Raw genomic sequence first — 25,890 nt, forward strand, 5'->3', positions numbered from 1 at the left:
GGTACTGCGCTGCCTAGAAAGTATGTCGCAGAATAGGCCTACAACCGTCAACCGCTATTAATCCATAATGGTATGATTGGTATCACCATGACGCGCTTTTTGGCGCGACAATCTAATTCTATTGTATAGAGTGACTCTAACGTGCTATCCGGTATTCCCACATGCTTGCTCAGTGAGACATCAGAGATGTGTTTTGTACACACTACTACACAGTGACAGTCACATGATGGAGGTGTGTCTGCTCTGCTGACTGGCACTGCTGGCCTGGCCCTGGGTGTGTATCCCGATATTTTAAGATGAACGTAGAATTTAAGAAAGCATAAGAAATGCATATCAATCAGAGGGTGCACTAGTCGCAACTGTCGCACAAAGGGTGTCTACTAGGTAGGGTCGGTGGTATCCTATCCTATGTGCTCCGACCTCCGCTCCGAGCCCGAAGGGCAAAAATGGGACAGGACTAGCCTGGCTCCAGCCCCTAAATCGCTAGCCACATTAAAAAATGAAAATTCAGGCTGAGTGTCAGGCTAGGACAGGACAGCACTCACCACAACACATGCCCTGCCGTGCCTGCCCTACATGCCGCCATCTGCCGGATGAAAGTGGCATTTCACCCCATCAGCATCACATAAAATAAATACATAAAATAAATCTGCATTGACATTTGACAACTAAACTTTTACTTTTGTTAGGCTACTTTAATTAGCCTATATTTTTATGCGAATACTTTTACTCAAATCTTGGATACAGTACTTAGTAGGCTATTTGTGATATTGCTAGTGCAGGTTAAGAAAACGGAGTAGACTTCTTCCACTACTGCTGGCCTATTGTAGCATGCCCTATGTGGGGGGTGGTGTCACTACAGTAATTGCCTGTTAAAGTGTTATTTGAACACGAATGGTTAAAATTAGTGTGATGCCCATCAAAGATTAATTTGTCTTATATGTTGATGTTGTGTTAGAAACAGGGACGCAGAGGATAGGCTACACAGAATGATGATTTGGATAAAGCTTTGACAATAGTGACGCCTAATGGTAAACCAGTATAAAAATCTGCCTTCTGTTAGGCTATAGGGCGGCTATGTGTTTATAAGCAGGACATCAGGAGGATGTGTTAGTGTATGTGTATTACATTGTTTTTAACATTTTTGAAAATTTATAGGCTAGATTTACATAGATGTCCCCAGTTCCTGTAGTTTGTAGTGCAGAACAAAGGGATGTGTTATTTTTGGAACTAGCCGACCAGAGCCAGTGTGAATTGGCCACAATTGCCTGTACGAATTCCCAACCCATCCCCATCTCGTGATGAAATTGTAGCATTATTGAGGTCTTAATAACACATTATGTAATGTTACAATGTACTGCTGGGTTACCTGTAATCTTGGGGCGAGGTATTCATAGTCTTGTTTGTGGTGCAACAAGTCAAATTTGCTGTGCCTTAGGCCCTAGATAGACCTAATCATCATTGTAAACACCTGCTGCAGGCCATTGCCCGAGCCTGCCCACTTCATTAATCTCGTGCTACCTGATGATGATCTGATGATTGGCAAAGACAATTATGTCATTGGAGTGTGATGAGTGTTCAGCAGATGTGTCATCATCAGCATATAGCATCTTTAAATATTTAAAGATAAAGTTAGGGTCCAAACATTAACATTTTTATCATTTTTTATTATATTGCTAAAGCAGTCATTATTACACAGAAAATAACAACCCTTTAATTCCTGAAAAAGATTGCTTTATATCTTGTTGAACTGTACAGGGAGAGAGAGGTCAACTCTCCTTACAAACTACCAACTAAACTATTATAAACAAGGTTTAACAGTCAACCTAATTGCAAACTATAAGCTTCACTTTCTTATTCATAGGGTATTTATTTTATTTTTTTACAAATTGTATTATTTGTCAACATAGAAATAATCTTATGCTTTAGATTTAAATATCACATACACCAGAGGGCTGAAAATGGAAATAATAGGTTGTCAATAATGTGGACGGACATAACAAAACAAAATAAAACTCAGTTGTGAAGAATAATATGCAATTCTAATGGCTTTCCTAAAACATCTTAGCAATAGTAATATCAGTTAATGGACCCACAGGCTGCAGTGTATGCCATTCATTATGATATGCATTATGATAACATCACTTACATGTATATATTTTGTCACTTTCCACTGGCCTGACAAAACCTAAATGACATGAAAACAAATCCAGAAACAAACAAATACATTGACTAGGCTATTTTTCACGCAAAGATGATTATTGGAAAACCGAGGTTAAGATGTACACAGAACAAAGCTGGTTAGGCACAGGTAATGTGCAATGTGTGTCCAATTTTGGCAGGCAAACACTTCTTTTCAATGGCATTTACCACATACCCCTGCATGACCGATGGAAGTAATTTAAAAGTGGCAGATCAAAAACTGGATGGAATCTACTGGATGGTTTTCCTTTTTGAAGGAGCTACTGCAGTGCCACAGAAGACACATTCACTGACAGGCAACCGGGGGATCCTACCATAAATGAAACACTGCAGAATAACATTTCACTGATAATTAAAACGAACTAATGCACATTATCAGACAATACATGCATGGATAGGCAAAACAAGTATATATTCCGCTAAATACAAAAATATAGATAGATTAAGAGACAGAGAGAAGGAGATAGAAAATAAATTAAATATGTGAGTTCCTTAGACTAATGAATTAGAGTTGAATAATATTTACAGGTTGATATACTGTATCTCATAAAGATTAGCCATGGCCTCACAGTGCTTCAACTGAATAACAAATCAAATGACCACACATATACAGAGCACAACTCAGTGATAAGCTAAAAGCTGTTAAAATGCTGCAGTAGGTGGATTTCCTCTTATCTCTAAACACTAATTAAGAGATAAAACAGCCATATAAACCTTTTGGGCTGCATACCATCTTTTCTCCATATACACTGGCTATAACACTCTAGAGTGACAAAACTCACTCTAAACTGGAGATAGGAGGTTTTCACACAATATAACACAAATACTTCTTAATCAGAAGAAATAAAGTACGTGGAGAGGTGAGGATTCATGCGTTTTGTAGATAACAGAAAATAATGATCATTTCATAACACCAACCTAAACAGACAATTAACAAAATAGTATGGCATACTCAAATACAGCTTATAACTAATTTCAAAATATTATACTGTTGCAACATCAACAATGTCTGAGCTCCAGAAGTGTATTTTATATTTATTACACATTATCTATTCATAAACTTAAACAAATGCGCTTATCATGGCAGACACACATACACACATACGCACGCACATACGCACACACACGCACACACATACACACACACACACACACACACACACACACCTGTATTTTGACACTTTACAGTAATTATAACAGTAGTTATATGTGAAGTGCAGCAGACTGTGGCATGGCTAATAATAATAAATGCTATTCCAAAAAAGGGAGCTAATATTGGGCACAAACATGACAAAACTTAAGACAGCACAAACTATCCACACATGACAAAACTTAAGACAGAGAAAATAATAATAATTTAAAAAAAAACAGTTCCCATACCAAAGCCAATTGATCTCAAATCCCCAAACTCAATATCAATCATTGTATGAAATGAACAAACATAACTGTATTCAACAGTTTAAACCAAATGATTTTGGCATCCTGAAAAAAACATGAGGATGATTAAGTAAAAAGAACGACAGTTGCAGATGATAACAAATTCCTCAGCAATTGAGTCAAAGCGTCTATAATTATTTACAAACTGTGTAAATACTAAATAAAGAGCAAAGAAAGAGTGATTCAACCTTTATTTTCTTTGCGGTGTATGTCCACAGTGTGTCGCTGTAGTCACTTACGTGCGACTATTCCTGCACACCATCAGGAGAGGAGATCCATCCATTTGGATTGATAAAGGCAGCCCAAAGTAGCATATCACTCAGTCTATGATATCACTTCAGTGAAGTTCTGTACGTTCCCATGAGCTGTCACTCATTCTTTCACACTTCTGAGCATGCAGGCTGTCCCAGCACTCTGAATAGAAGGCTGGTGTTGTGTAACCTCCTCCTCAAGTCATTTTGAGCCCCTGTAAGTGAGCGTTCAATTCATTGAAATTTGGGACGCAAAATGGTGCAAATGAAAAGAACCCACGGTAAGCAATGCACCTGAATCCCTTGCGCTTGATTTATCTTAGTATTCAATGACCATTTGCCTTTTTCTTCTTGCACACTTCTTGTTCAGACAGTGGACAGTCACCTGTCCAACAGTGCCCAACATATTGAACACAAGTCTTTAATTTTATGAGAATACTGAGAATTGGTGTTTAAGGTGATTATTTTCTTGTCTTGCTGAGTGAATACATTGATAATAAATTCAGAATTGAATTAACTTGCTTTCACTAACAAGATCAGATGCTTCAACTCTAGCAGGAGTACTTCTCTTCTGCAGCACAGTCTTAGGAGTTTACTCATTTCCCCCGTAGGGAAGCTCCTGAAGCATACAGTATGTGTAACCCATTTTCAGGTTAGATACCAGGGTTTTAGCTAATCTTTGATTCACTGTAAGCCAAATAGGACAACCATGTTCATGCTAAAAATGATTTGTGGTGAACAACTCACTATTATCCAGGTATCCAGGTTATAACAGTGAACGTCACTTTCGTTGACATTATGAGTGGCTGTCCTGAGTAATGTAACTGATAATCAGGGTACAAGCTTTAGTTCCGACATGCTATTGGTCCGAATGTCATTAGACTGACATCCTACCCAAAACTGTAACCTAACCGTAACCACAAGAGTGGCACAACTCATGTTGGACCTAACGCATGTGGGGAGCGACAAGTCAGACCTTTGGTGTGTTGGATCTGCGTGTGCACCCCGATAATCACAGGGGTGCAACCTCACAGAAAATTGGAGTCGAATTGGATCGAGTGTCTTGATATATTAGCACGGGAAGACTGTTCTTTAAAGTTTTCTACACCTGGTTTGGAAACAATGGGAGAGCCACGCATTTACAACATTTGAGTAGATCATCACGCAATGCGTGGTGCAGAGCGGTCGTTGGTGCTGGTCCTCTTCAGTTTGACTCCCATGCGGATGGCTGTAAGCATGGTGCCCTCTGACTGGCCCTCCGCCCCGTCGGTTTCCTCCTCTTCTCCAGGCTCCTCCTGACCTCCCTCACTCAGGTACGGTTGATGGGCTGGTTGTTGGGGAAGGGCAGCGATGGGCGGGTTGGTTGATGCCTGACCGCTCCAAGAGGCCACTGGCAGCACCTCGACCTCCTCTCCTCCTCCGCCGAGAGTGAGAGAGCCAGGACTCTCCTCTCCTACTCCTCCAATCTCCACTCCGCTCCTGCTCCCATTAACCCCCACTGGGAGATCGGGCACGGTGGGGATTTTTACTGGGATTACGGGCGTGCGGATAGGGATTGGACCTGCGCCAAGGACAGAGCCACGGCGGGCGTTGGGTTTGGTGGAGGGTGTCCGGCGGATTGTGGCAGTCCCAGGGGTGACGATAACCGACCCCTGGCTTGTTGGATATTGTCCTGACACGGCATAGGACCCCGAATAAACCACCTGGCTTGAATAGGAGGTGCCTGTAATCATAGAAAGGTTATATTAGTGACAACAGCGATGTTAACATATAAAGTAATACAATAATTATCATCTAGTAGTGTTAAAAAACTTAAATAACTCATTATAAAATTATTATTTTATTTGTTTAATATTTATATCTAGCACTTGACATAATAGTCTACTACTGGACGTTTTTAGCTGAATGAGTGTTTTTCATGCTTGCAATGGATTCAGAATCAAGAAAACACCCTAGTTTGACCCGTCCCATGCTACTTAAAGCAAAGTGAAATTTAGAAAATGTTGCCTTATATTGGATGTTAATGGTACCCCATCTTATTATGCTAATCATGAAAATTGCCCAACATATGCAAGTTAGCATCCGACAGTTTCTAAATGCTGGGGACCCATACTCAACATTTTTTACATAAAACTTTAGGTACTGAAAATGTCCGGGTTCACAATGGGGCTCTATGGGTTGGCAAGTAGACTTTAAACAGTATAATTCAGTGTAGTCACCTGCAGGGTTTACTGGATAGTTCCCAGTGTGGATGGGCGTGGAAGGGTAGGGTCCTCCTGGATAGGACCCCTGTCCAGCGTAGGGTAGGCCTGCGGTCGATGCTGGGCGTTTGGCCTGGAACATGCGTCTGTAAGACTGGCTGATGTCACTGTTTCTGGGGATGGTGGACGACTTGTCAAAGTCAGAATGTTGCTGCTCAGATTCCTGGTCCCCCGCCATGGAGAAGTAGTCATAGTCCGACACTGTAGGGGGAGAAGATCAACATGGTACTGTGGATGCACATAAACTGCAAGAGAAGTTCTATTTAACCTGCCAGGGACCCTAGTGTGAGGGACATGATAATTTAGTTTTGCATTTAGCAATTTGCATAACTAAATAGAGGTTATGCACGTGACATCATCATCATACCCGGAAGTTATGCGGGAACGACTACTGAGTGGCAAAAAACGACTTTTGGCCTTGACATTATCGGACACAGTGGTGATTTTTACTGGGATTACGGGCGTTCGGATAGGGATTGCCCCAAGGACAGAGCTCACACACACACACACACACACACACACACACACACACACACACACACACACACACACACACACACACACACACACACACACACACACACACACACACACACACACACACACACACACACGGGGTGCAGGTATCTGTGTTACCTTGTGAAGGTATGGTATCTTCAGAGCAGCAGGGTGTGTTGGTCTGAGTACTGTAACCACTAGAGCACTGGATTGAGTCTCTGCTGGACCTCTGGGTATCCAGTTGTAAACCTCTGGAAAGGGCCAGTGCTAACTCCTCATGGGCGTCTATATCACCAGCCTGGAGGAAGACAAATATCCATGATTTTGTGGATGCATTAATGAATGAATTCATTTGTGAAGGAAAGGGGAGTCTGAGCCAGTTGTCAGACTTTCCTGGATACAACCTCGGTTTGAATGGGGAATGGAGGGTGGGAAGAAAGAAAGAAAGAAAGAAAGAAAGAAAGAAAGAAAGAAAGAAAGAAAGAAAGAAAGAAAGAAAGAAAGAAAGAAAGAAAGAATATGCAAAATGTGCACTGACAAGTAAGTTACCGCTTGTTGGGGTGGAAAAAGCTGAAAACGCTGCTGTATAGAAAGAACAAATGGCATGAGACCCATTAAAGCTGACCTTGGTAGCAGCAGCTATAGTCCTGCTCCTCTCCTCCTCTGCTGCCGAGATGGCTGCTGTTATTGTTGTCGCCACTGCAGCTGCAGCAGCTTGAGCTACAGATGGAGGGTTGGTGGCCGGGGCTGAGGGGGGGCTACCGTTACTGCCATTGCTGTCCGCTACGGCCGGAGTGTCCTTGTCTTTCTTCCGCCTCAGTGTGTTGACCATTGGCTGGTCGTATGGCCCCGGCTTGGCCCAGTCCTGAGAGGAAACGGACATCATCAAAGTGTTAAGCCTGATTTGTACTTTGTCATACGATTTCTACCTCGCCAAAAACAGCTCATCTACAAGCTCACTACATGTCACGAAGCGACGCACTGTGAGCTTGCAGATCAGCTATTTTTGGGAAGCGACACCGTCGCAGAAGATCATTGTACAGTATCTTTCTAAATGACTGTTTACTCCCTGTTAGCTCTTCCCTTTGCATACTACTAAAATGGATTATGTTATGCATTGTCACTTATTCACTTATGTCACTTATGTAATAAAGTCAAATGACAATCAGAACATTTTTAATGAGTGTAGAGTGATGGATGGGCGAGCAGGTGTGTGGAGGAGGGTGGAGGAACGAGGAGACGATGAAGAAGATGGACCAACCTTCCAACTGGGGACTCGTGATGAAGGCACCATGTTGGAGCCCAGCGTGCAGTAGTGAGGGAAGTCTGGGAGCATGGCGGAGGCGGGACGCGACCAGGAGCGGGTGGGGCAGGAGGAAGAGGAGGTGGATGCAGGGAAGTAGGGGAACGCACTGTTGGACCCTGAGCCTAAGCTCCCCCCGTTGCTAAGGAGGTAGGGGGGGTCGACAGGGGGGTAGTGGTCGAAACCATTGGACAACTGAGGTGAGTGTGTGTGTGTGTGTGTGGTCTAGAGGCGATGAGGGATGATGTGAACAACACGAAACACACAGAAAAACAGAAACAAACACAAATGGAAACAAATTATTGAAAATTATAAACACAAGTCACAGTCAGCATCAATGATCTTGATGCAAAATCATATGAACCACAACACCACAAATTAAATAAAAATGCAAACAGGACAGGACACATACAGATCACATCACAACACAAATGAAATGCGTTGATCAACATTTCAGAGTACGGATGAACCAGAAATGTTGATCTGAATGCTGACTCACTCACTTTATGTATATACAGTACTGTAGGTATGACTGTATATACATTCTCATTTCCATACATTTTATGCATCAATTGATACAGTATCTCGCTAACGCATGCCTGCAGCGGCCATGTTGTGTCACAGAAGCAACATAAAGAACAAGCTCGGCTACAGCCACTCAGCCAGGAAGAGAGGCTTCCTCTGGGACAACAATGTGGACATTGGGGGAGAGAGAGGTCTTGGGTGACGTGATGGAGGATGAGAGTGTTTCACCTTGTCAGTAGTGAGCTGAGGTGCAGCAGGAGGAGGAGGAGGAGGAGGAGCGAGAGAGGAAGGGGAGCTGCAGTCACTGTGAGGCTGACCAGACTCTGATGCCTCAGAGGAGCTGGAACTGAGACATGGCTGGAGGTGCATAGGAACACGGTGGAGAGATAGAGGAGGGGGGAGGGGATGAGTAAGAGAGAGAGAGAGAGACCGACCGACAGAGAGAGAGAGAGAGAGAGAGACAAGAGAGGGAATAGAGAGAGAGATACAGAGAGGAAGAGAGGGAATGCATGCATGTGTGCAAACGGGAAAAGAGTTGCAAAGAGAAAAAAAAGACAGAGAGACGAGGAGATTAGACAAGTGCACTGTTAGAAGACAGAAGCAACATTTCAGTCAGTAGTACAGCCATGTGACCATAAAGGTAGATACAGAAAAGTGCAGAGGGGGGCCATAGCAGAATGAATTGCCCATCTTCTGCCAAGGAGGGCACAGGGGAAGAGTTCCCATATCTCCACTTCAATTCTTCATAACACCATTTATCAGCAGTTACTGTATATTATCATTTTTTAAGTATAAAAGACAGTTTGGGTTTAACTTTGTGAGAAAATAAGAAATTAAGTGACAGACAGGACCAGTTTATAGCCCTCTGGTGGAAACAAAGCTAGCTCTGTTTGGCCCTGTAATGGAAACCAGGCTATTGTTTTTGGGCCCCACACAAACCTCAACTACTGTAGAAGAACCAAGAGTGAGGCAATGAGTGAGGCCGCCTCTTAGGCCTGGGATGTAATTGGGTCAGGTGCTACCATGCCAAACCACCTCAGAGGATCATAAAACCCCATGGCATCTCACTGGATAGGGAAACTCCGCTTGTTGGCCGCCAACCAAAACATCTACTACTGGTGAGTTCCCAGACCCAGCCTCATGGTCGAGTTAGAACCAACCCACATGCATGGGAATGAGGTCTCCTCCACCAACTCAGTCATAATTATCTGAAAGCTGGATTTTACATTTTCTGAGAGGAATTGGTCAAATTGAGAGATTAGGCTCTGCTCTGCTGACACAATGCAGCAGGTCACAGGGGTGGAATGTCAAAACACTGTCAAAATCATTTCAGTTTACTGTGACATACTTATTAAATCCACCATACTTAGCATAGTGTAGGCTCTTGCCGGTCTCTACCGTACTCAGACCTAACCACATTTTGTCAAATTGGTTGACTCTAAAATAGGAGGCTGGGATTGACCTGTGTTGCCCTGGGCCAGACGGGAGGCAGACATCAACTAATTTCCTGTGCTGCTGTGCAATAATAATAGCGCTAGAATGACTCAACTATGATCACATATACCTACCGCTGCCAGGAAGCAGCCTGTTACAGGAGCCAGGAGCTAGAATAGTGCTGTGAAACATGGTCTTTGAGGAGTGAGTAGATGTAGCCTACTAAATTGTATTAGACATTGGAGGCAGGATTATCTGTTAGTGTTACCATGATCTGACTGCCAGTTAAAATGTATACGGTTTGTAGAGGTGAAAGACTTAAAAGTGGACATTATAATATGAACATTATACCATGGTATGGATGAATTTAAATTTCTGTTAGACTGGAAGGTGTGCATTAAAACCGTGTAACAGGAGGTTCAGATCAAGTTTAATCACTATCATTATCATATTATAAATCACTATCAGTACTATGGGTAGTATACAGTATGTCTTACTTTTGTGTCTGTGTCTGTTTATTTTCCTCTACTCTTTTATTTGTATTATCGTGGGACCAAAGGTACACCAGGCTTATGGTTGTGCAGGTTTAATATTTTTAGAATCTGATCTCAGGTCAGAATGGGTTAACACAGTGACGAGTTGGAATGCCACTAAACGTTATTCCAGTCGTACGGGTCGTTCTCCTCACCTTGGCCTCAGCCGGCATGGCCGAGGGTGACGACTTGGACGCCACATAGTGGTCCTGCGACGAGGAGATGAAGCCCGAGTCGTGGGAGGAGATGCTGGAGAGGCGAGCCGGGGTCGCCTGCGGCAGAGTGGAGCTACGGTACCGGTGGTGGTGGTGGTGGTGGAAGAGGTGGTGGGAGGAAGAGGAGGAAGAGGAGGAGGAGGGAGAATGAGAGTGAGAGCCACTAGAGCCCCTCGAGTCGCTGCTGTTTACACTGTTTAGGCTACTGCTAAGAGGGGGTGCGTGTTTGTGTGTGCAGTATGTGTGTGTGTGTGTGGGGGGGGGGGGGGGGGGGGGGCGTTAGGGAATGAGAGTAGGGGTAAAAAGGTTCATTTGGAGACAAAGACAGAAAGAGGAGATGGAGAAAGCAAGGGTGAAGGGAATAGCAGGGAGAGGGTTGAGGAAGACAAGGGGAGGGAAACAATTAACACAGCACACCAAGATGCAGCAGGCAGTGACTGAGACCAAACCAATCACTTAAATTATATAGAAAGAAACAAATCCACACATACATAACAGACAGGAAATCATAATTACACTTGACAAGACAGGAAATCTCAGGATTCCATGACTATGGGAGATCTTCTTTTCTGTTTTTGTTGTACAAAAACGCAAGCATGAAATTAAAGCAAGAGCATCCTTGCTATTGCATCTGATTATTATGTGAATAAATGCAATTTCAAATCACATGTGGACTGTGAGAAAGGGGAATGATGCAATACCTGCACTAGTGTGTGAAATGGTCTTCATTTCATAGGTTAGAATTAGGGATGTCCCGTATTATTGGCCTCCAGATATTATCAGCCAATATTTGCATTAAAATGTAATATCGGAAAATATCGGTATTAATGTATCGGTTTTAATTAATTAAAATTTCTCCCACATTTATGATAATGATTATTTTTATTTTGAAAACCTTACATTTATGAATGCATCCAGTGGGGAATCACAATAACATTAAGCATAATGCATTAATTCCACGACCGCACATATCGGTATCAGTTGATATCGGTATCGGAATTAGGAGTTGGACAATATCGGGATATCAGATGTCGTCCAAGAAGTCAATATGGGACACACCTAGTTAGTACTGTGAGTTTAGCTGACTACTTAATAATAAACTAAATTAGACAAAATTATGCGCAAAACATAAATGTGAAAAACATACCTGCTGCTATGTTCATGATCTTATGTCTAACCTTAAGTACTGTACATTATGTTCCAGCTGGATATGTTATGTGTATATACTGTATGTAGATATATTTAGTTTTCTTTTCCTTTTTCTCCTTGCTCTCTTCTTTTCTATTCTAGTTCTGATAATAACATAAATGATGGAGCTTGCACAAATACAAAGTTAACCCAGATCTTTACAGATTAACATGTTGATTCTAAACCTAAAATTGTTGCTTAATGACAGTCTGCTTGAACCTTAAAATAAAAAATGTAAGTGAAAAATGTAATAACGCTTGCGACTTAGATTAGACCAGCAGTACATGTAAATATGCAGTACGGAAAATGTGTTTTCAGACGCAATGCATCAAAGTGACCTTGCAGTAATGATGACTGATGATGAGGAAAGTGAAACAAACACCTTTGTCAGATTACTTTTATGGTATGCTAACGCCTATATTCACAGCTTACTGGAGCGAGACAGAAAGGGGGTGAAATGCAACGCAGGCTATCACATCGTCGGTGCACTGCTTCCTTGAGCCACCAGCGAGCCCCAAGATTTCCCTTTGTTTTGCTTTGTGTTTTATGGAGCCTACGATTTGTACTAAATGGCTATCACGAACCTCAGGGTGATTAACCCATTTTGGGTGGGAACCCCTTTTGGTGTTTTAAACATTATGTTATAATTTAGCTATTGAAAAATAGCAGATCTACAAGCTCATAGCGCGCCACCGAGTGGCGCGCTACGAGCTTGTAGGTCTGCTATTTTTGAAAAATCGTGAAAATATTTATTTCAGAAAACTGGAGGATTTAGAAGATTTATTTTTAAATTTCGAGGTCAGGCCTAAGGTTAAGGAGTTAACATGATGTTTTGATTGGTTCTGTTTATGTGGCAGTAGCAAAAACAGGAGCCCACAGCAGGAAGCAGCCAATGGGACAAAAACATACAAATACACACAACAGGGAGAACACAGCGTGAAGGGCTTTGTCTGGACAGGGTACAGTATGTTACAGTACTGTAGTGTTTACACACAGCATAGACCAGGACTTTTATAAAACTGGGTGGTCCACACCCATAAACAGGCCCAGCAATAGGAATAATAATAATCAGACATGGATTGTTAAATTACCTTGTTTTGGTGAGTGCAATATACTGACATTTTGTCAAGTTAAAATTAGATCACTATGAAAATGCGGATTCCTTAGAAAAAGACTTGATTCAGAAGACAAAGTGCAACAACAAAAGACCCCATTCTTTACACCAGAGGACATCATGTGATATTCCCATTTAAGTCATATATGATTAAGTCAAAGATGTCGGCTGACGACTGCTACTGAACAAACCCCTTTGATGACTTTTCTGGACTATTGTAAAGAGCCTTTGAAGAACACATCATTTTGAAGTTTATGACATTCACCTGAGGCTCGTCTCCTACTTCAAAGTATGATCTTATTTTTTCCCCCCAACACTGTAAATGTGTTTCTCAGCAAGAGGATCGATTTACAGGCAGCTAACAGCAAAACAGGAACAAATGGCTGTACCGAATGACAGCGATCCTTGAGGCTGTAGTAGCTCGTGTCCACCACTGGGGGGCACGCATAGATCAGTCCAAATAATGAAAGGTTTGTCCCAATTCTCCACCCCTCCTATCTGATGAAGCTGCTATATTACGCTCATATATCAGAGGACTTGAAATGACTGAAAGTAATTCAAAGGCCTATATTGTTTATGTAGAATAGATCCCATGTGCTCACCACACAGAACTGCATTTGATTATGCATTCCGTTTCCTTGGATTGAATTACTTGTCTCAAAACATACATAGTTTATGGACTGTTATAATCACTTAGTGGTTCACTCGTGGCACAATGCCTGGCAGGCTTCCTAACATATGCAGACATATAATACTATGTAATACATGCTTTATGTTTTGGGAGAGTGTATCTGACTGTCGAGATCAACATGTGTTTAATACAACTCAGCTGAATGGCTAATTAGACATTCCAGGCCATTCGATTGGACATGGCGACCAACCTGCACATGCTGGACTTCCTGGATATGGTGTTGCCAGGAGAAGGTGGCGGTGTCTGATATGACCAGTGGCAGTCTGAGCCCTTTAGGTCCAAGATCACCTGATGAAGGCAGGAAAACACAATGGATTGGTTTATTTATAATATGGATACTTTATAGTGATGAAAATATGGCCCATGTGCTGCTTCAGTATGGGGAAAAGTCACCAGAAGTAGGAAGTAAACCTCATGGAATCCAGGACTCCTCTAAAAGGGAATACAATATAGGACAACCTGTTGAACTAAAACAACGTTTAGTGGCATTCCAACTGGTGCACTTCCTGCCACTTGACCCTCTGTTGTTGTTGCTGCATCTCACCTGTTCACTGGCAGGAGGAAGTTTGTGAGGGTCAGATGTCAGGGCCTTGAGGTCATCAGAGATGGCCTGGAGATGGTGGACCTCCCCCAACATGGAAATCTCCTCATCCTAGATAAATACAGAAGACAGGAACATTATATTGTCCTGGGGAACATTTTTAGAGAGTCAAAATAGAAAAAGCTGTAACAATTCACAAATAGGGGTTGCTATTTTACTTTTCTAGTACCTTTAACTAAGGTACTGTATTTATTATTGATTATATTTCTCTGTATGTCTGGTGGTGTGTGTGTGTGTGTGTGTGTGTGTGTGTGTGTGTGTGTGTGTGTGTGTGTGTGTGTGTGTGTGTGTGTGTGTGTGTGTGTGTGTGTGTGTGCCTGTGCGTGTTACTACTCACCACTACAGGCCGTAGCATGGACACAAAGCCACAGAATCTCTGTCTCTCTTCTATCAACGCCTTCCTCACGGCCAGTTTTTCCGTCTCCTCAAGCAGAAGGTATTTATCGCTGACATCCTGCATGGCACTGTCCAACTGAGGCTGGATGTCCCCACGACCTGGACACACACACACACACACACACACACACACACACACACACACACACATAGACATTAGCGTGTGGGGTAAAGATTATACATGCTTGTACACACGCAGACTGACTGACTGACTGACTGAGAGACAGGCACAAACAAGGGATTTATGACACTTTATGACTGAATAAGCCACTAGAAATTTTATAATTGTAGATTTCAAATACAAACAAGAGTCCAGGGACTGTTGGAAAGGCCTATAGCCTTTTGATTATTATTGTTTCCTCTGTCCATTCTTCATCCGCCCCTATTGCATATTCCACGCAGCCCAGCGAAGTGGTATATTAGTATCGCAACGTGAGGCTAGTCCATGATTCTTGTATCTGATGACACTGTCACTAGTGTCTTCACAACTGTTCTTTGGTTATCATCTCCACGTTAAGGGTTTCTCTTGTCATGGATGTGTTACTTTTGTTTGGACTGACAGAGTAGAAAGTTATCTGCCATTTATATTGAGTCCAGTGTGTGTGTGTGTGTGTGTGTGTGTGTGTGTGTGTGTGTGTGTGTGTGTGTGTGTGTGTGTGTGTGTGTGTGTGTGCAAGTGTGTGCACGTGTGTGAGTGTTGAGACGTTGTGACGTTGAGAGAGGCTACCCTGAGGTTATATCTAGTCCTCTTGAATGTTCGATGGTGGCAGGAAGGCTGGCGACTTCACAAGATGACAACCTCAAAGGCATTATCTACTCTACTGTCACACACACACACACACACACACACACACACGCACACACACACACACACACACACACACACACACAAACATAGTCTTCACTTTCCTACTTCAAGGTTGCAGCACAGTGAGGAACTCTGCCGTCTGTCTGCTCTAGTCTGGAGAAAGACAATGAACTGGCTTTTCACACTGAGGTTTGACCTGGGGCCCTTTACAGTGCATGTGAGTAGAATAACACCACACACACACACACCGACACACACACACACCAACACACACACACACACACACACACACACACACACACACACACACACACACATCCGCATCTTGAGGAAATGCCATCACTTATTCTTTGTGAACCGTCTGTCATTACGGTCTAGGATGTGGTCAGCTGTCCAATCCTGCTGCTTTGTCTCAGAGTGCAAGAACAATGGCAATGTGTGGAGTGTGCACTGGGTTGCTTACACGCGCACGCACACACACACACACACACACACACACACACACACACACACACACACACACACACACACACACACACACACACACACACACACACACACACACACACACACACACACACACACACACACACACACACACACACACACACAAGCACACACCCACCCACACACACACAAATTTGGAATGTTAATTCAACTCTGACTTAAATTAAGACTCCAAATTTCACTGTGTATACACAACAAGCTTCAGTAAAGAAAGGTGACGTAAATACACTCGGCCTGATCCCCTCGCCTTCACGTAGGTCAATAGAGATGGAGAATTTACAAATTACAGACATGGCAGATTTTTGTTGCAGGATTTCCGACCAGTGATGATGTCAGCGGTTGGTACAGATCACGGGACATATCCAGTGGTGATGTCAGCGGTTGGTACAGATCACGGGACATATCCAGTGGTGATGTCAGCGGTTGGTACAGATCAGGGGACATATCCAGTGATGATGTCAGTGGTTGGTACAGATCACGGGACATATCCAGTGATGATGTCAGTGGTTGGTACAGATCAGGGGACATATCCAGTGATGATGTCAGTGGTTGGTACAGATCACGGGACATATCCAGTGATGATGTCAGTGGTTGGTACAGATCACGGGACATATCCAGTGATGATGTCAGTGGTTGGTACAGATCAGGCGACATATCCAGGTATTACCGGTCTTGTGTGAACAGAGCCTACTGTACGTCTGCGTTGAGGTCATTCACAAAACAAGACTGAAGTGTTTCCACAGCGAGGGAATCCAAACATTTACCAAGTTTGGTTTCATGTCTGCAGCCGGCGCTTTCTCAAGAATGCGAGTTATGTTTGTGTTTACGGCAGTCTCTTTCTATAAAAACAACGTGGAGAATATCATGGGAGGAGTTGGGCCGTGGAAGCCAGAGCGGAAAGTTGAAATTACAGCATACAGTTTCAGTTTTTCTCCATAGGCTACTTGCGACACAATTCAAAGGAGGCCTTTCAAGCAGACAAGTATATAATTAGTCTGTATGAGGTTTTCTGGAGAGCTATCCGGAGCGGAGAAGGACATACGTAGAAGGTCTAAAAGCCTGGTTCCATCCGCAGGGCCGAACAGGGCCAGCCAGTACTAGTCTGGGTACCACTACAGGCTGAGACATATGGCTCATTACTGGGATCATTTTACTAGTTTGTTGCCAGAAGAAATTCACAAACTGATGTGAATTCTAATGCAAACTAATGGTGCTCAGACCCCTGGAGATAAACACTGCGATTTGAACCAGAGTCCATCAAGGTTTTAATGGCACTGTTAGTGTCAAATTGCATCTGTAAGCCTGTAAGCCTCACTTGGCCCTGCAGTGGATACATAGTCTTTGAAGTCATAAAGGCAAGCTGTGCTGTGGTGTCTCGCTGGCATACGCAGTGCACTGAGGGAGTATTCTGCAATTTGGTGTTCTCTCCCAGTAGTTTGCCGTTTGGCAGAAGAAGTGTATTCTCAGTGTAACCAAGGTGGTTTTGGAGGAACTGAGCTACTGAAGACTCGATCATGACCGAGAAGGGGTCAAATACCAATGTCTGTGTTGTTTTTGTTTTCATACAGTGTCCTTGGGTGCCTTGAAATCAAATGCTCCTGATGTTATCATGACCACTATCAAACTTTTGTGTTGGAGGGATAGTGCTTTAAAAAACACCCTCTTACTGCATCAGTTTCAAAGTCTTCCTGAAGGGCAAATAACAAAACGAAATCACTTTTAACTGCTTGAAAGTAAATATAAGCAAATATCAACACTCAGGGAGCAGTTCTTACTGAGGTCAGCTGTGTTAAAACATGCCTGCTCAGGGGCAAACGCTGTCAACCAAATCACAGTTGTTAGGCCATTATATCAACGAACTAAACTGTGAACCCACACAGCAGCAGCAGCTCGGTGACATTTATTAGATATTCACCTTCTGGCTCAGGGAACACAACGTTGCCATGAGTAATAAAACTCTTTTCAATCCAGGCTGACAAGGAGCAGTGGCCTGGCGGTGTGTGAAGGGCTACACACAAGGTTATGTGCGTGTGCGTGCGTGCGTGCACAAACAACCGCAACTGGCCACTGGGAAGCATTGAAACAATTAGGGTAAAAGTGCCTTGCTCAAGGGCAGTGATTAAAGTCTGAAAAGGAGCATTGAGGATTTCCTCTCAGTCTAAACGTCTGATATTATATTTGACCCATAGAGGACCCACAATTGAATCCCCACCAGTGAGCTGGCATAATGTTGTGTACTGTGCTCATTACAGACAATACACAGGGTTACAGGCATTAAATGACAGCCTGTGGGAAAGCACAGGGGTTGTTAGGGCTGGACATAAACTGCTGTTATGTCACAGCATGTCTGACAGTGTTGCCCTAGTGTGTGTGTGTGTGTGTGTGTGTGTGTGTGTGTGTGTGTGTGTGTGTGTGTGTGTGTGTGTGTGTGTGTGTGTGTGTGTGTGTGTGTGTGTGTGTGTGTGTGTGAGAGAGAGGCTGAAAGAGTGATACTGTATGCAACACAGTGTGAATGACAAGGCCCAGATTGCTACTTCCTCTTTCCCTCCTAACCAAAAACACTTTGAGGCTTGTTCAAAGGTCAAACACTGCACCCGTTGACAGGCTCCTGTCTTAAAAATGCTAATTCCTCCTTCAAACATATGTCTATTCCCTATATTCTTGGGCCCGATCTACCAATGCATGTACAAACAGCTCCTGTGCAGTGCTGGAAACCAGACGATCCAGGTACTTATGTCATGTCTTCTCTGGTTGGCCTGTTAGTATAGTGAAATGGAGGCTGATTTGATTAACTCTATAATTATACACACACACCCTAAGGAGCTTACAGTACCTTAATGTTCTGAACTTCTGCTAATACAAATAAAAAACATAAAACATGTCCATTTCAGTGGGAATTCATCCTGGGAACTGTCACAGGTACCCATAAAAGGCTCCTACCCAATGATTGTGCCGAGACTGTAATGAGGTCGGTCTCGTGTGAACGGTTATTATTCATGGTTCAAATAGCAGTGCAACTGGATTTAGGATTAGGATGTTCCTATGAAAAACTAAAGTGACAACAAATGACGCCAAACATTGGCAATTGTGTCTGTCTAGTACGTGAAGCACATGTGGAAGCGTGTTTATGTGTGTGTGTGTGTGTGTGTGTGTGTGTGTGTGTGTGTGTGTCTCTGATTGTTTTAGACAAGGCAAGATAAACCTGGTGGGAAATCCAGGCATCATACTGTAGCAGCAACAACAGTCAAAACAGAATCAATCAATCAATCAATCAATCAATCAATCAATCAATCGTTTGATTACTGTGTAACTTATTTATTATTTATTCGCTTTGCATGCTCTATGTATCCCAGGATGGTCAACGAATCAGAAACCAATCAATGAAAACCTATTCTATTAAAGGTATATTCAGTGATTTCACTTAATTCAAATATCACTTATTTTTTTGTTTTGTTGTGATAATCCTCCCTACTATAGAGTGTGCTGGCCATATAAGGAGTTCCTCCCTGTCCCCAGTTAACCCCTGGGGGTCAAAAAACCTTAGGTTTCGTTTTTGATTCTCTATCCTGATTGGACGAAAGGCTGGGTCCCACAGCCAAAAACGAAACCTAAGGTTTTTTGAGTGAAATCACTGAATATACCTTTAAGTAGCAGTGGTTCCATATATGGAGACACACAGGTGACTCTACTGCTGGTCATCAAAATATTAGAATGCGACAAATACAAACAAAAAGGTTTTGGGTGAACTATCCCTTGAAGTCCTTTCGGTACTCGGATATGTTGATCACGGTTATCAAACCAGGACTGAGCCCTATTTGCAACCGTTCCATTCCATGCCTAACAGAACTTACCGAACCCAAATGGAAATGCTACTGTGCCTGTTTGGCCCTGCCGTGGGTACGGGCTAAAGGTCTCGTTCCAGCAAAGTGAATTAAGCCTACTTCTTCCACAGCGATCTGATCACGAATTCAGGTCCACCAAACTGAAACATGTCCGGGACCGCATTCCCCTTATAATACAGCTACTGCTCATCACCACCTCACTATGAGTGGCAAAGATATTATATTTATGTATTTATTTTTTGTACATCTTTAGAAATGGAGTGGGCTGATGAGGAGGTCTGTTATTAGTGACCAACAGACTGTCAGCCAGTGTTTCCTTATCCCATTTTGACCTGAGTTCAGATTCTAAAAATGTCTTCTACATCCTGACAGTTTTCTGAAAAAGCTATGTTCTATGTCAGTGGTTCTTCGATTTTTCAAAAATAGCAGATCTACAAGCTCATAGATCTACAAGCTTGAGTGGCGCGCTACGAGCTTGTAGATCTATGAGCTTGTAGATCTGCTATTTTTCAATAGCTAAAGCATTACATAATGCTAACACCAAAAGGGGTTCCCGCCCAAAATACCCAGCACCACAAAAACACATTGTTCTGAGGAAACACTGAAGCATATTGATAACAGTCTCACGTAGGAGGGTACAAGAGTGCGTCTGTCTCAGTGTCTGCCACGTACACACACACGCACACACACACGCACACACACACACATACATACACACGCACACACACACGCACACACGTACACACACACGCACACACACACGCACACACACATACATACACACGCACACACACACGCACACACACATACATACACACGCACACACACACGCACACACACATACATACACACGCACACACACACGCATGCACGTGCTTAGATTATGTGTGGAGGAGTGGTAGTTAGACTGTAGGTCAGTGAGTCTAGATAAGCAGCTGTGGGATTGATTCCCCCTGCTAAACAGGCTGGTTCATGAGTCCATCGGCAACTCAGAAACACCAACAGGGGCAACGAAGAGGAGAGAAAGAAATTCCTCCATTAACAACAGAAATGTGTATGAGATGTGGGTGTGCAAGGGGAGGAGTTCGATGTTGACGGATTAGGTTACACAGTATTACGGTCACTTGCGTGTGTGTGTGTGTGTGTGTGTGTGTGTGTGTGTGTGTGTGTGTGTGTGTGTGACTGCGTGTGTTTGTGTCTCTTAAGTCTTTGTCCTGAAAACAAATCAAGCTTATGATCTGATTCTGTATCATGAATAAATATTAATGTTATGTCCCAACCTAAACTTTCAGAGATCGCAATAAGTGACGTAATACTGATGATCATGCATATCTGGTGCAGATACAGCTGGTCTGATGGCAGGCAGGGTGACTTTGAAAAAGGGTCAAACTGCCCTGGCCATGTGTATTCACACATGCACACACGCACAGCTGTGTACACACAATTCCATGCACATACACATTTGCATGCTCACAAGCACACATACATTTCTGCACACACACGCGCACGCGCACACACACACACACACACACACACACACACACACACACACACACACACACACACACACACACACACACACACACACACACACACACACACACACACACACACACACACACACACACACACACACACACACAGTCACACACACACACCTGCTTCAGCTTCCACATGACCAATATGCTGGGTTAAGTCACACGCTGTTCAGTGAAGTTGGACTTCAAGGTCAGAAAAACACACTCACAAGACACAGACATCTCCCTCTCTCACACATATGCACGCACGCACGCACACGTGTGTAGGTGAGTCAAACAGAACAGAGGGACAACACATAGACAGGAATGAACTGAACCAATGAAGCAGCATCCTCTACGTTTTCATCAGTTAATTTGAACACTTTCACACTTAAATTAGCAATCAGACTTGACTATGTACTATGTTACTAGTTTATAAATATAAGCCATAACCTCTGTATTAGAGGTCAGTCAACCATTCTATCCCCCAGACAGACTTACCTATAGCATCGGCTGCAGCACATGCATAAGGAGAGGAGGAAGAATCCAAACCAAACAGGAATGAAGAGAGGAGAAAGAGCCAAGTCAGTTCAAAGCCTGCCCAAACACTACGCAATTTCAAACATGGCTGAAGTAGGGCTGGGCCATATATCAATATTATATGGTATTATCGATATTGTGATGCGAGACTAGATATCGTGTAGTATTTTGAATATCAGTTGTCTTTTGGGTTGTCCTGATTTTAAAGGCTGCATTACAGTAGTGCCTTACGAATCCACAATATCCATATAAAGGAATCTTAAAACATGGGACGTAATGTTAGAGGAAGCATAACATCACGTCCCGTGTTGTAGCATCCAAAACAATGAGATACTAGATGTTGTCCATATCTCACAGCCCTAGCCTATCAGACGTATGAAGGTATTGTACTTCTTATTAGATATGTTTAAGTGTCGACAGCATCAAAAGCCAGACACATCCTCCATAATTAGCTTCAAGCCCCGGTAGAAAAACCTGTTGGGCAACATGGTAACTGTCTAGACTGTTACCATGTTGCCTACAGACAGTGAAACACATGGCACAGGTCTTGTTTAACAGTGCCAGCATGTGAATAGTAGAAGGGGAAAAAACTGGCTCACGTCGACTAAACCCATTGCATTATATAAGGTAGAAAGAAATGTCTACTTCCAGTGAACATGTGACTAGAAATGAAAAATCTTAACCTGTTTTTTATCCTAAAACATGTGCATGCAACATGAGGGTATCACTGTGAGGTGATACTGTATGTGATCAGCATAAAACTATAGGGCCCTATTTTTACCCCTTATCCCCGGACCTTCTTTTCCTTTTTACCATTTGATTTATTTTCCTTTATTTTTGTAATAGTTCAAATAGCCGATCTAAGCTCACAAATAATTTTAGTGTGCAAGGGTGGCGTACAAGATACAGTAGGGCCCATATCTTGACCAATGCTCTACTAGTGCTATATTAACATGCTAATGTGAGTTTTAGACCTACATCTTAGAATGTAAATTGAAAACATTACTTTGCTCCATCTTTACATTGGGTACATTCATATGCATATTATTTTGAGCAATGCCCACACAGTCCCAAGAATGAGCTGGTGGTCTGGTCTACTTTTGAGGGGACTGTGATTGGCAGATCAGTGTCAGCTGAGCGGTGCAATTCCTTGTTAGTGGTGTACTTTTTGGGACATACAGATTGTCTACTCAGAGGACATACGGTACATATATGATTCAACATACATAACACATTCTAGACAGCTCTCAATAAAAATATACTAGAAAATTAGGTGAGGAAAAAAAAGGACCTGTAAGGGTCCATTTATTACACTCTCAAGGTTAAATTAACCTAGATTTTACCGTGGGGGTATCAGGTTTTATTCACACTTTGTATCTGATTTCTCTCGTCTCTGGTATTTCCCCTCTAGGTACAGTAGGTAAACACATGTCTACAGCTCGAGCCAACGGGAATCTTAACAGAAAAGGGCCTTCCAGCCTTCCAAGTGAGTGTTTACCAAGTAAGGTAATGTTTAGCCTACTGGACCTGTACATGGCTAATCATCCTGGAACATTCTCCTCCACATAGCACTGCTGAAGGGATGAAAGCTGTGTATCTCCACTGTCAGCTTGTTTAACTTTATTTGATTGAATTAAAAGATTCAGTGATTTGATTTGTGTCAGCACCCATAAGCCCCTGAAACCTATTCAACATTGTAATTAAGGAAAATAAGAATACTATTACTACTACTATTATAAGAGGTTAATAGTTTGGCAGTTTCTAACACTAATCCAGTTGCATACTGTTCAAACACATAATGTGACTACAGTGTTGGAGGTAAGGTAATCCAGCTGAAAGTTGCTGTCTGATTAATTTGTACAAGAACATGACCAAAACCCCAGGTGCAAACTGGGATAATAAAACACTATGGACAATGCTTTTGCGTTGTTACATTGATTGGGTCCCGGCGGAATGTCTAATGTCTCTTTTGAGTCACAGGCTAAAATGTTTGGGAAGCACTGATCTAGAACATATCGTAATGAGACTGCATTGTTACATTGTGTATATCTAGGCCCACAGATCACATTGTGTATACATTGTTACATTGTGTATATCTAGACCCACAGGTCAGCTGAAACATTAATGTCAGACCCCATCAAACATCAGACCTCAAAACAAAACAAGCCCTCAACATGAACACTAACAATAGCTAAAAAAAAATAAGCTTTGACTTCTGTCTGCCGTCTCCTCATTCAGCCTGATCAGCTCAGATCTTGTAATGTAATTACTGATACAATGCAAGACCATCTAGGAGATGCCTTGTCTTTTCCAACATGACAAAAAGGGGTAGCTAAGGCCCCATTTAGACTGCAGTCAAATCCGATTTATTTCTCAAATCCGATCTTTTGGCCCGACTGTTCACACTGCTCGGATCTGTGTCACAGATCTGTGTGTTCAGAATGATTTTAACAATGTCAACCCGCTGCGTCGACATATCTGCTTTGGTTACCTTTTTTAGCTTTCTTCTGAAGCTTCAGGGTGTCTGAGGACTTCTTCTTAATCTCCTGCCGAGCCCTCTTGTACTCTGAATGGGAGACAAAAAGGAATTAAGATAAGAGCATAAGAACAGAGAAAGACTGATTGTGTGCTCTTTTAAGATGGGTAGATATTGCCTGTATTATAGTAAACCAAAGATGATTGGAAATTATTATTGAATTATATACTATAGCAGGGTACATGGTGTGTGTGTGTGTGTGTGTGTGTGTGTGTGTGTGTGTGTGTGTGTGTGTGTGTGTGTGTGTGTGTGTGTGTGTGTGTGTGTGTGTGTGTGTAGAGTTGCATGTGTGTGTATAGATGCGCATGCATACGTGTGTGTGTGAACATTTGCATATGAATGCATGTGCGTATCTAGGGTATGTAGCACCTACCTTTGGCATGGTCCTTGTCCAGAGTATTGGCTCCTCTCTTCCATTCCTCCATCTGCTCCTGCAAGGGGTTGATGAGACAGTCCAGAAAGGCCCTGCACAGGGAGGGGACACAGCAACAACACACAGTTACACAGGTTGTGAAGCCTCAGAAATGTGTGTGACGCACATGTGATGACGTTCTAAAGCACTCAACATCTCAATGTGTATTTAGAGCAAAAACAGCAGATCTACATGGTGCTTGTAGATCGGCTGTTTTTAATATTCTTGAACATTTGTGTCTATAATGTGGCATGCACTAAATAAGGATGCCCGCTTATATATTTGTAGGATACATAATTTGCCTCTGTATTGGGAAATGAGAGCACACAAAGTCCTGATACATTACAGTAAAAAACATATTAATATCTTTTGAAACATATTCCAATAATAATGTGTGGTTGTCACAAAATCCCAAGGCACACCTGGACGTGTCTCACGGCACACCGATTGGGGACAAGGTGATAATAGAAAACCTCCACTCCTACCAAATCTAAAACGATGTTGTATTTTTTTAAAGATATTTTTTTTGCGGCTTACGCCTTTTATTGATTTCTTTTTTTTTTTTTTTTTTTTTAAGGGACAGATAGTAGGCTGACAGGAAACGGGAGAGAGATGGGGGGATGACATGCGGTAAAGGCCGTGTCGGGTCCGGGAGTCGAACCCGCGGCACACCGCGACTGGATCACCAGTCCGGTGCCCAGACCGTTACGCTACGGCCTGGGCCTCGATGTTGTATTTTGACTCGATGTCTTTTCTGACTATGTTGCTGACGGTGTGATGGCCAACTTCTTGCTAAGACAAATCTATGGTAGTAAATTCATCAAGATGAGGTGGAACAATAAAGTCTTGTATCTTAGTTAATCCATTAATACCAGGAAAGACTCTGTGTCATTTTAGATTTGACTGTTATAGCAGATATACGAGCTCACAGCGCTTCACTTGCAAGCTTGTTTTTTTTTTCAAATCTTGGAATGTTTTTTTATGCTACACCTGCTAATTGCCTCGTTGCAAAGCTGTGTTTCTTGTTGCTATACTGTATAATGAGTGTGTTTGGTGATGTGCTTCATTTTTGCCCTGAT

General features: G+C 42.7%; 1 protein-coding gene across 3 annotated transcripts in view; it reads right to left on the minus strand.

Moving 5' to 3' along the window:
• Positions 1-1,668: 1,668 nt before the first annotated feature.
• The window catches only part of LOC310855892 (protein MTSS 1-like), a 78,689-nt gene continuing 54,467 nt past the window's right edge, over positions 1,669-25,890 (minus strand). The window contains exons 5-16 of one of the 3 annotated variants that reach the window (XM_083761063.1): positions 24,773-24,864; positions 24,355-24,429; positions 21,825-21,836; positions 14,591-14,748; positions 14,197-14,304; positions 13,843-13,940; positions 10,600-10,732; positions 7,911-8,177; positions 7,275-7,514; positions 6,788-6,947; positions 6,110-6,352; positions 1,669-5,613 (exon numbers count right to left, since the gene is read on the minus strand). In XM_083761063.1, coding sequence (XP_083617189.1) covers positions 5,051-5,613; positions 6,110-6,352; positions 6,788-6,947; positions 7,275-7,514; positions 7,911-8,177; positions 10,600-10,732; positions 13,843-13,940; positions 14,197-14,304; positions 14,591-14,748; positions 21,825-21,836; positions 24,355-24,429; positions 24,773-24,864 — 2,149 coding nt within the window. In that variant the 3' untranslated portion in view covers positions 1,669-5,050. Of the gene's footprint in view, positions 5,614-6,109; positions 6,353-6,787; positions 6,948-7,274; positions 7,515-7,910; positions 8,178-10,599; positions 10,868-13,842; positions 13,941-14,196; positions 14,305-14,590; positions 14,749-21,824; positions 21,837-24,354; positions 24,430-24,772; positions 24,865-25,890 lie in introns of all 3 variants that reach the window. The other 2 variants (XM_083761062.1, XM_083761061.1) reach the window with 2 other exon arrangements.

Source organism: Protomyctophum parallelum (assembly GCF_964188405.1).
Source record: "Protomyctophum parallelum genome assembly, chromosome: 3".
Lineage (NCBI taxonomy): Eukaryota > Metazoa > Chordata > Actinopteri > Myctophiformes > Myctophidae > Protomyctophum > Protomyctophum parallelum.